The 12,225-nt window shown below is 41.5% G+C and overlaps 1 protein-coding gene across 1 annotated transcript in view; it reads right to left on the reverse strand.

The window, feature by feature from the left end:
- C8a (complement C8 alpha chain) overlaps window positions 1-12,225 on the reverse strand; it is a 55,343-nt gene that overhangs the window by 21,976 nt on the left and 21,142 nt on the right. The window contains exons 5-7 of the mRNA XM_051188289.1: window positions 10,533-10,722; window positions 8,479-8,679; window positions 7,611-7,851 (exon numbers count right to left, since the gene is read on the reverse strand). Of these exons, the coding sequence (XP_051044246.1) occupies window positions 7,611-7,851; window positions 8,479-8,679; window positions 10,533-10,722 (632 nt within the window). The remainder of the gene's footprint in view (window positions 1-7,610; window positions 7,852-8,478; window positions 8,680-10,532; window positions 10,723-12,225) is intronic.

Here is a 12,225-nt window from a genome sequence, read left to right on the forward strand (position 1 = left end):
ATATTGTACAATAAAGGGGAAAACATCTGTTGAATGTTTACTGTGTTACCATGTACATGAAATCATTCCTAAATAAATCTTCACTTAGGCTTTGAAGCTAGGATGCAAAGAAATCCAGTACTTTGCTCAGAGTCATCTAGAGGTGAGATCTCCACATGGGTGTTTGACTTTATAATACAACAAGCCTGTTTCCAAATTCAGATATCTTTAGTACCACTGAGCGCACTTGAAATCACAACCCACAACAGTAACTGTTTGGCTGGTTCCTTACTTCTTATAGTGTTTTTGTAACTGTTGAGTTGTTTAATTCTCACACTGGCCACCCTCTCTTCCTTATTCCTGAGATAGAATCTCTCCATGGAGCCCAAACCCAGCAAACCTCTTACCTCAGTCTCTCAAGTGCCTGCGACACCACCCTCAACTACACAGTAGCCTTTTGAAATTATTATAATATTAATATAATATTTTAGCAAACTGGGGTTCAGAGGAGTGACATTGCTGCTTCTTCGCAGCAGACTGTGGGTGAGAAGCCACATTGCCCCGAAGACAAGAATTACATTTACCACACAACATGCTGGTTCTGAAGGGGCCACAAAAGGCTTTTGCCTCAGCCTTCATTCTCAACAAAGCATCAACAGCAATCATTTTTTTCTGAAGATCCTTGCAAGCATTCTAATTATTTTTTAAGTTTTTTTATTCATTATGTATATACCTTCATGCCAGAAGAGCACACCAGATCTTATTATAGATGGTTGTGAGCCACCATGTGGTTGCTGGGAATTGAACTCGGGACCTCTGGAAGAGCAGCTAGTGCCCTTATCCCTCTGAACTATTTCTCCAGCCCCTACAAAGCATTCTGAATATACCCCAAACCCACAAAACTGTCAGTTTGTGAAGTCTTTGGTGTATTAGTTTAACTTATAGTTTCCATTACAAACCTTAAATTCTTTAATTGATGAGAAACACTCTACTTTAAGCTGTATTTGAGGGACCAAGGTCACCAAAACTGAAAGAAATGTCTCAAGTCCTATCTACATTAGCTAAATAGAAGGGTCTAAAGCAGACCTGTGCCACCTGTGTCATTTCTGGGCTATCCATCCACCATTGATCCTTTCCTCATCTTAGTATCCACTTCACTGAAGAGATTGACAAAGAGAACAGAAATCAGCCTAATCAGTGGTAGAAGTGAACAGCCATGGGAGGTGGAAATAGATTGTGAATACAAAACAGGTAACCAATGATGTATGGGGAGACAGAGAAAGGAGGCCAAAGGTGTTCCCAAGCTGGGAGTCCTAATAAGGCAACTGGCATGAACAAGTAAATGTGGATTCTAACTCAGAATACCTAGAGTCATTTTAACTAACTAGAACCAGGGAAACACCTCCCCTTTCTCAGGACTATTGGTGAATGGGAAAACTCATATGAAGGTGCCTGAGATGGTGACATTCTTGTCTGTTCTGAGAAGTTTGGGAGTTGATGTTTTCTCTGAATTCAAAAGAGGATCACACAAGTTGTGGTTGCTTCTAGCAGCACCATCAAAGACAAATACCCTAAGCGTGTCTCAATGCAATCAAGACTTGCCATCACAGGACCCAAATCTGTCAGGTTCTCCTTCCTCAGTTCTTCACCTTTTCCCTGGACATCAGCAAGAGCCTCCAAGTGTTCTTCCTGAGTCCACCCTCATTCCTTTTTTAATTGATTGCGTAGTAGCCATATGGGCTAGACCATACTGCAGCCAGTTGGCCATAATAATGCAAATAATGCTCCATCTTTCTCACTATGGTCAGTTGGGTCTTTGGGGCACTTTCTTTACTTACTTTCAAGGTTTGTTTACTGGTTTTCATTTATGTGTATGTGTGTCTGTCTGAGTAAGTGTATGAATCTATGAATACAGGTCCACAGCTGCCACAGGTGTCTGATTCTTCTTGGGCATACGTTACTGGAAGTTTTGAGCTACCCAACATGGATGCTGGAAAATGAACTCAGGTCTTCTGCAAGAGCAGTATACACTCCGCATCCTGGCTATCTTTCCAGTTCCCACCTCTTAAAATCTTAGTCCTTTCCTGTTAATCCTTTCCTTTGTCTAGAAACTTCACGCTCACATGCCTCCTTTTATTCTCAAGCCCTTATACTCCTACTGGCAGGGTCTTTGTCAAAATTTCCCACTCTGCCAAGAATACCCAGATGTCTTCATTAGTCTTAGTACTTATCATGACTTCGATTTTCCATCCCCAGAGAGACCATCTCAGGACACCCCAAAGCTAAGTGAGCATCTTTCAGTGTGTTCTCTGTTAATGTTATCTTACACATGGCCCTTATCATAATTTGAAATTTTGTCAGCATCTTATCTTTGAGCTCTAGGACTTGAACTTAGATTCTACTAAGTACAGTTTCTATTAGACATCCCTGTGTGACATAAATTATCTTGATATTGGAAGATTTCAGCAAACATACCAGTCTGCCCTGTAGAAGATTAGATAGATAAGTATATGAATGGATGGATGGATAGATAGATAGATAGATAGATAGATAGATAGATAGATAGATAGATAGATAGATAAATTTATTCAATGCCACTTCCTAAATCCATGCTATAGTCCAAGCGCTGTACTGGGAAACACATCTGTGAAAAGGGCAAAGCAGAAGTACCTACCTATACTCATATTTCAGAAAGAGGGAGACCATACACAAACAGGTATTTCCATATGGTGGTGTGCTTGACTTGCCTACATAAGATTAGAATATTTTCTTAATTGCTCTAAGGGTGGACTGTCCAGCCCACTGTGGGCAGTGCCAACCCTGGGCTACATAAGAGGAGCAGAGAAAGGCAGGAGGAGGCAGCCAGGAAGCAGTGCTTTTCTTTGTCTCTGCTTCAGTTCCTGCCTTGGCTTCCCTCAGTGATGGACTGTGATGTAGAACTGGAGTTCAAGTAGGCCCTTTCTTCCCGAGTTACATTTGGTCATGATATTTACCACAGCAACAGAAAAGCTGATTGGGACAAGTCAGCTAGGGAGAGAACAGTGATGTCCTAAATTTGAGATAGGGCCATATAAAAAGGAGGGACTTGCCTCCCTGGATAAGATAGGCCTCTCAGAAATGTTGGTTTTGAAATTGAGATCCGAATGATAGGAACACTACTATAAATAACATAAAATAAAGTTAAAAAAAAAACTCAGAAGGAGGGATAGTTGAGACAGAGGGACGGCCAATTAGCCCTGCATTAAAGTTAGCCTGCTACATAGAGTCCCATAGAACAGTGGTGATGACCAGAAAGGAAGAGAATAAATGAGAGAGAAACAAATCCCACCACAAGCCGGCAGGAGGCAGCTTAGAGATGCTGGTGGTTTGCATAAGATGGATGGCAACAGAGTCTGGAGGTGAGATGATCACGTGGACTTTGGGAGAAAGCCAACAGGCCTCACTAGGAGAGAGAAGGATTTGGGATTTACAAAAATGAGGATTCTTTTAGTCTCTTTCACCTGATATACAATGCAAACATGGCAAATTGGCTGTGTGAGTGAATATAGGAACAATCAAACTGTAAGGAAATGGCAGAAGCAGGCCAGAATGGCAGGGAGCACAGTCATGGCCTACAGAGCTGAGCTGATGTTTGCCCAGTAAGGAAGCATTGCATGGGTTAGCCTTAAGAACAACTGAGAACTAATTAATGCAAAGGAGAAAGCATACAGAAACCATCAGAACATGATCGGCGAAGAACACCGTCCACCCCAGGGAAAGGGCAACTAGATGACGTTCCAGACAGTCCAGATTAGAGAACATACTCCTCACTCCTGTTAAAGCCCAGCCCAGGGACAAACAGTGAGTGCCAGAGAAGGAATGGAGGGGAGAAAAAACATATACATACACATAAATTGTAGGCCACAGCTATAATGATTCCTAGAGAGGGAAGAGAGCTGTCAGGTGCAGGCCTTGCGGAATGTTTAGGATCACACTGAAGTCTTAGATTGCCTCCCACAAGTGCAACCTCCTCTCTCTCTCTCTGTCTCTGTCTCTCTCTGTGTGTGTGTGTATCTGTCTGTCTGTCTCTCTCTCTCTTTTTAATGCACAGTGCCATGTTGTCTTTGGAGGAAATCTTTTGATCTAGAGGACATATTAGAAGAAAAACATCCTGGTGCATCCTCTGAGACGATCCCAGAGATGATCTGAAGTAAACCCAAGGACAAAGGAGTCCCTGGCGCAAACCAGTTTGTTTACTGAAATCCTCCCATACCAAGGTCAACCATGTGAGACCTGAGTGTGGACCACCTAGGATGTCTAATAGAAACTGCACTTACGAGAGTATAAATTAAAGTCATAGAGATCAAGAAGGTGGAAAGGGCAGGGACAAAGAAAAGTAGAGATAGAAGAAAAGACCTATACTTAGAGAGAAAGGGAATAGGGGGAGGGACGACACAGCAAACCAGCCAGGCATTAGATAGGGAAAAGGGCATGCACGCTGCTGTTTGTCAAAAGGAAAGGAGGTAGAGATGTTTTTGTTCTTTGTAGGTTAATATGTAAATGACATTCTGATTTATTAGCGGTCTCCAGCAGATGAGGTGATGATTAGCACATTTCCATATTTATAGAAAAGCAACACTAACTTTTTGGATTTATAGAAAACCAGCCCTTCACAAATAGCAAATTGTGCTATTATCGACATATGGTTTTCTATAAACAGAGCTGAGGTAATTATCCCGGGACAATTTGTCGGTGGGCTCCTTTTGAATATTAACCACTTTGGAAGCCCATTTCTGCCCTACAGTATTTTAAAGAGGAGGGGGCATCAGATACCCTAGGCAACTCATTAGTAATCTAACACTAAAGATAGGAGCCCAAACCACAAGAGAAACACCACAGGTCCAAGGCTCTGAGGTCAGATTCCCTGAAGCCTTGGGCAAAGTAATTCACCTCTCAGATGAGCCTCAGTGTTCTTGTGTCTAACATTTGTACAACACCATCTTCTTAAGTGTTGTCACAGAATTAAATGAGAATATAAGTAGTTACAATAGGAATTTATTAAGTGCTCAATAATGTTGATTATTTTCCTTCCTTACTTTTTTTTAATGACTGAAAAAGGACTCATTTGAGTAGATTTCAAAGCTCTTTTTTACATTGCTTATTTATGTTGCTTAATTTGTATTTTAATATGACAGTGCACATACAAGTATCTTTATCTAACTGAAGCAATGGCCTACCTACCTTTGGTACTTAAAATCTACTAGGCTGTTTTATGTTCTATCCTTGGTTATTGATGTTTTTCAAAAATTTTTTAATCCATGCATTGATTTTGAGACCTGTCTCTGCATTGCAACCCACATCTTGCAAAATGGGTAGGGGGTACCATTATATTCCATGCACAAGTACAGTAAGTGTTCAGAAACATACCTTGCATTATTACAAGAAAAAAAAAGAGTACATTGTAGTGAGGTAGTCCTTCTGTGGCACTGACCACGCCCATTGGGGGTGGAGCCATGGGCGGAAGTGACCTGTGGAAGGAGGTCGGAGGGGGCCAGGAAGGCGCTCTCTCTTTTCTGGCGTGACTCGGACAGGAGAGGATCGGGTTGAATTGCCTGGTGTTCATCTGTCTAGGTTGTAAGTTATTTCTCCCTGAATAAACATCTATTCGGCCTATTTGTTTATCCTGATCCTTATTTACCACAATAGTACATGCATAGATGAAAAAAATTTCAAAATGAGCTAGCCACAAATCTGAGTTAACACTCCCTGTCTTACTTTGCACACTCACTTTTTCCTGGGCCTGTGCTGAGCAGAAAAGAGACAAAAAGCATGCAATGTGGTACTTGTTTTCAATGATGTTGCTATCTAATAGGGAACAAATCCTAATAGCCAAAAAGTTATTTCAATACTACATTCATTCTTATGAATGGGTTCAGGAAGAGGAGTGGACAGCCTGGCATCTTAAAACTGGACATTTGAACTCGGTTTTACAATAGAATGGATCTTTCCATCTGTGACCACTCATGTCTTAGGTCAGGGATTCTTTCTAGAAAGTACCAGAATCAAGTGGGGAACATGTGAAAACAGAATTCTGGGTGTATACTCCAGTACAGTTTCCTTCAGTTAGGTTTTTGGGTGAGGACTCGAGAATCCACATTTCTGATAAATTATTGGATGGTGTGATGTAGCTGGTTTGGATCTCACACTGAGAACTTCTGTTGTATGGTTTTAGTGAGATCATGAAGACTGTTGATGTCATACAAAGGGGCTTAAACATCATCCTTCATCTTTCATGGTGTTAAATAAGGAACAAAAGTCATTGAATCTGTGAAGTATTTATCTGTCAGGTGAAAACTGATGGGAAGAGTTTAGATGAGCTGAGCCTGACCATGGAAATCCTCTAGAAGTAAAAAATCAAAGTCCAGCCTACCACAGAAGGGTGGGAATGGAGTGAGAAGGTGGAAGAGAAAGACTGAGAAGGAGGAATTATGAATTAGGTTTTCACTGAGTAATTAGAAAGAAGATGCATTACCAAAAACTCTATAGTCAGAACAAGTTTTTACATTTTAAATAACAAAAGTCTCAAAATTCTTTACTTATGAAAAGGTAACTGTGAGGTTATAGGAAAAACATAGTGTAGGGAACCAAGCCAGTCTTGAATTCAAATCCTCCCTGTGCTGTTCATTAGCAAGTCATTCTAATTATGCTATCCTCCCTTGAAATGAGAACACAAAACTTCAGAGTCAGAATCACTAGAGACACTGTAAACCATGTTCTAGTGTTTTGTTTTAACTGCCAACTTGACACAGTCTAAAATTACTGATGAAGTCTTAATAAGAATTTGTCTAATCCAGGAGTGGTGATGCATATCTTTAAACCCAGCACTTGGGAGACAGAAGCAGACAGATCTCTGTGAGTTCGAGGCCACTCTGGCCTACAGAGTGAGTTCCAGGACAGCCAAAACTGTTACACAGAAAAACCTTGTCTAGAAAAACCAAGAAAAAAAATTTTTAAAGAGTTTGTCTAGATCAAGTTATCCTGTGGTTATATCTGTAAATAATAACCTTGATTATATTAACTGAGGAGGAAAGTCCTACCCACTGTGGGTGGCACCATTCCCTAGGCCGAATCTGGGAGTGGATCTGTATTGCGGTAAATAAGGATCAGGATAAACAAATAGGCCGAATAGATGTTTATTCAGGGAGAAATAACTTACAACCTAGACAGATGAACACCAGGAAATTCATCCCGATCCTCTCCTGTCCGAGTCACGCCAGAAAGAGAGAGCGCCTTCCTGGCCCCCTCCGACCTCCTTCCTCAGGTCACCTCCGCCCATCGCTCCACCCCCCAATGGGCGTGGTCAGTGCTACAGAAGGACTACCTCACTACAGATCTGTGTGTATATAAGCATAAGCGCACATGCATTCATTTTTCTCTGCTTCTTGACTATGGATACAGTCTGATCAGTTATATCAAGTTCCAGCCACAGTCACTCTCTACCATTAGCCTATACCCTGGAACTGTGAGATAAACCCTCTCTCACCTGGGTTACTTTTGATAGGGTACTGCATCCCAACAACAACAAATGAATATAAGACCCATATCCCACTGTGTGTGCTGCCCACTGTGTCTGGAGCTCTGGATCTACTTACCACCAATTTCCATTTTATTTTTGTCAAGCACCAGAATATATTCATAAATGCCACCCATGGTTCCAGAGGTAATGTAGTGGGTGCCGTAGTCATTGATGAACTTGGCATACATTCCATAGTTGAACTGCTCTGGGAGCTCCATTAGCGATTGCAGCATTCCTTCATCCAGCATAATATTGTTCCTCCTCATCTTAAAATGTGCAGTCTGTACCTTTGTAGACACTCTCATGAAGCTGTATCTCTTCCAACGGCATCCAAACGAGGCAAAAGAACAACAATAGCATGTGAGATGAATGCAAAAGTTTAGCATTATTAGCTGAAGAAAACACAGCCATCAGCACATGTAATAAAATATTGCTGGATTTGACAAGCACATATTGGATACCAATATATGAAAGACCTCTCCTTTGCATCCTTCTCTGTTCTTTGTCCCACCCAGGTCATGTTCACAGCAACTCCTACTTAGGTTAAGTACTAAGGGGCAAATGTCTGGTAGATTGATGCGCATATAAACCTTCTTGTCTATTTGAAAAAATACATCTTGTTTTAGAAACTTTGCATGTCAAATTTAAAAGGCCAGGATGGTTTTCTTTAATCTAACCATTCTATGTGTTTTCCTATATGTTCTAGGTGACCATGCGAAGACTGGATGAGGGGCGGAGTGATAGGCATTCTAATCTTATAGTGCAGCTCTATTTTGTGCAGAGGCATAATAAAAAAACAGACATGATCACCACTGATCAGACATTTCCAATTACACAAGCAAATTAAGGTTCAATTACTACTGTACTTTTTAATGCAATTAACATAATACGTGTTCAGCGTAGATTATGGAATACTTCAAGACACAGACTTTATGTTTCAATACCTTCTCATTATACTTGCTTAACTGATTCATGAATGAAGAGTTTTCAGACCAGGATACACTCCCCTTTAGTGTTATAGGCATTTTTGCTGGGCCTATGCCAAAGGTTATGCCATTTGACTGTGACTTGTCATTTTTTATTTTAGAAAAGAGCTCATTGGCATCATCATATAACTCTGAGGATATTACAGTATCTGCCAGGGCCTGAAAAGAGAAAACTGGATGTTAGCACTGTGCCTGACTCTCAGTTTATATGTGCTATCAGAATCTTTGCTTTGCTAGCTATCTGAAGTACCAGATTGGCGTGTCTCCTTTCGGAAGCTAATCCATGCATCAGATTGAGGCTCACTAAAATAGAGAAAGCCCAGCAACGTTTCTTGGTGTCAAATGGAATTTCTGAGATACTTATTTTCACATTGCATACACACTTGCTTGTTCCTGCATGTCGATAATTATGTCAAAATGCTAATTATATTCAAAGCATAAATTTCCTTGAGGGTGAGGGGTTGCTCCTCCTCTATGAATGAGGGCTGCTTGCTTGTATTGTGGAGGGTAACTGAAAGCCATGTCTGGGGATTGACCTGGATGGAAAGGGGTCAAGAAGGCCAGGAAAATAATAATAATCCCAGTAAGTGGGATTTAGTGCAACCCACAAAGGTTCAGCTATTTCCATGTACTCAACAAGGTTGCATTTACCAGCTGACTTAAGCAAGGCCAGTGTCTTTTCCTATGTTTGAGCAATAGTATACCTTTCAGAACTTGTGACCTTGACAGCATGTGCTGCAATGGTGCCTTCATCAGAGTGAATCCCCAAGGGTTTGTGATGTTCAGACAGATGTGTTAGCCATAAAGACTTCAGAACCCTGTGACCATCTCTAGATTATCTCGTTTTGCCTGGCACACAAACCCTAGACCTTCCTTGTAATTAGGAAAATGGCATTTCAGCTTGGCTTTTCAGAAGCCTGCTATCCAATACAAGTAACCACAGAACCAGGGAAGTAGTTGTCTTTAAAAAACAGACCCTGCATGGTTGCCATTACTTCCTATCACTATTTTTCTCTTAAGTGGCTTGGGAGTGAGGGGGATATGTCTAGATAATTGCTCATTCCAGGATCTGCCTCTGTTGATATGTGTAGATCTAATGTACATGAATATATATATATATATATATATTATGTATATATATAATATATGTATCAATCATATATGCCCACTCTCTTAAGTGATGCATAACCTGGTCTTAGTTTGGACCAATCTGGTGAGAATATTGTCTCTGCCAAGTATTGCTGTACAGCTTTGGGACTGCCACTATACTCCTTTGTGTTTTCTTTCTAATATCTGACAGGGATACTGACACGTAGTTCTCATTACTGCTATAGAGGTTAAGTGACAGGACTTCCATAGAAGGATCTGGCCACACACAGCAAGCTTTTGGTGAGTGTGGCAGTATGGACACCCCTTCTCCAGGTTGAAGGTAAGGCCTTGAGCTGGCTCTGACTCTTACTGTGAGTCTTTCGATGCTCTGAGTGACCCGGAAACTGCAGGGGTTTAAAAATAGAGTCTCATGGACCACCAGCAGTTTGCAAGTCCTTTTGAAAAGAACATTTCTTAAAAAGCAAAGTCATATTAAGAAAAATAATGTGAAAACCACAGCTGTAAGTTATTCTTAGTGAAACATGAGGAGTAGGGGTCAGAGCTCCACCCATCTGTGGCCTACCCCCACCTGCCAGACTGGGAGTGTCTCAGGGAGAAATGGCAGATTGGTGTTCACAGTCTTTTGTAGTTGGAGATTTACAGAGTCCCATTGTGGAATAGGGATGGAAAAGAAGGCCCAAATCTGCTTCACTGGTTTGGGAATGGAGCCCAGATTGAGCAGGTGGGTGCTATGTTCACACTTTGGCTCTTCTTATGCTCACCTCTCAGCACCCTCATCATTGAGCATATACGTGCAGCAGATATGAAGGAGGCTTCAGTCACTAGAAAGCCCCCAGAGCAACCAATCTCCCCTGATGAGTTACTCCCTCCATCCCACCCTATACCATCTCAGTCAGACTTACTTCAAAGTGGTACTTAAGGAAGTTGTAAGGTTTCCGAAAGTATTTCTCATCATCCCCATAGTAGAGGCGCTCACAGGTGGGGTCATACTGGAGCTTCCTCCACTCACTGTTATACACAGTCTCACACTGGCCACCATAATACTTGGCATCATACACACTCTGGGCTGGTTCTTGTGTCAGGATATTGTACCTAAGTGTAAAATATAAATCTTGGAAAAATCTTTGCAAAAGCAAAGAAAGTATAACATGCCATCCTCTACAATGGACTGTAGCTGGTGTTTAAGAGCTAGTCTCACCAAGTGTGTTTGCTGGAGCCCTGGGGTTGAGGGCACAGAGGGGAAGCTGGCAATACTGAGAGCCTGGATGGACTGGGCCTGGGCCCCAGGTAGCCTCTAACCAGAGCACCTGAGCCAGTGTCCTAAGGAGGCAGTTCTGATTAGCCGTTGAGTTAGGGGAGAATTCAAGCATAGAAGCCAGTGGAGTTGGTGCCACAGATAGCTGTGTGAGCTCAGGAAGATCATCTCATCTCTCTGCCTCACTTAAGTCATTCGTTAAAAGCAGTTAGTAATAATTCCACCCTCCTGGAGTTAGATATACATTAATACATGTTAAAGGCACCATAGACAGACTTGGCATATGTTATCCCGAATAGATTCAGTCATGGTTTGAATGAGAATGGCCCCCGTAGGCTCCCATATTTGAATGATTGGTCCCCAGTTGGTGGAACTGTTTTGGGAAATATTAAGAGGTGTGACCTTGTTGGAGGAGGTGTATCACTGGGGATGGGATTTGAGGTTTCAGAAGCCCACATCATTCCCCACTTGCTCTCTCTTCCTTTTACTAGAGGGTGAGATCTAAGTTCAGCTATGCACTCCAGCTACCCACTCCAACACCATGCCTGCCTGCCTGCCCGCTGCCATGCTCTTGCCATGACCGGTAATGACTCTAACCCTCTGGAACCATGAGCCCCACATTAAATACTTTGTTTTATAAGTTGCCTTGGTTATGGTGTTTTAATCATAGTAATGGAAAAGCAAATGTGATAGATAACTCTCTATTGCCACCCTTAGTATTATTTCAGGAAGGGATCCGATACTAAAAGGTGAATTAGTTATGATTTGGATGTGAAATGATCTATGTGGACTCACGTTTGAACACTTAGTCCCCAGGTGAAGGTGCTGTTTTGAGAGGTTGTGAAACCTTCTATGTGGGGGCCTCACTGGAGAAAGTGTGTCTTTGGGTACATACTTTTAGGTATGTAGCTTCTTCTTGATTCATCAAGAGGTGAGCAAGCATCCTTATGGCATTGCCATCACATCTATAAGACACTCCAGTTGCCATGCCCCCCCAATAATGGACTGTGTCCTCAAACCACAAGCCAAAATGAATGGTTCCTCTCCTATGTTGCTTCCTGAGGTTGCAAATATGAGAAAAGTAACTAACACAATGAATAGACATCTAGTCATCTTTCCATGAGAGGTAGTTAAATGAAATATTTTATAATTACAATACATTTTATAAAGGTTCAGATAATCAATACGTGGTGCTTTGAAGTTTTAGACTTTAACTGCTGCTACTTACCTCTTCCATTTTAAGGCAAAAGCTGTGTTCTAATAAGACTGTATTTATAAAGACAACAGGATTTTGCCTTCATACTATAGTTAGCCATTGTTATAGGATACCATGTTTCTTC

This window comes from Phodopus roborovskii, unplaced genomic scaffold (genome assembly GCF_943737965.1).
Source record: "Phodopus roborovskii unplaced genomic scaffold, PHOROB, whole genome shotgun sequence".
In the NCBI taxonomy this organism is placed as follows: Eukaryota; Metazoa; Chordata; class Mammalia; order Rodentia; family Cricetidae; genus Phodopus; species Phodopus roborovskii.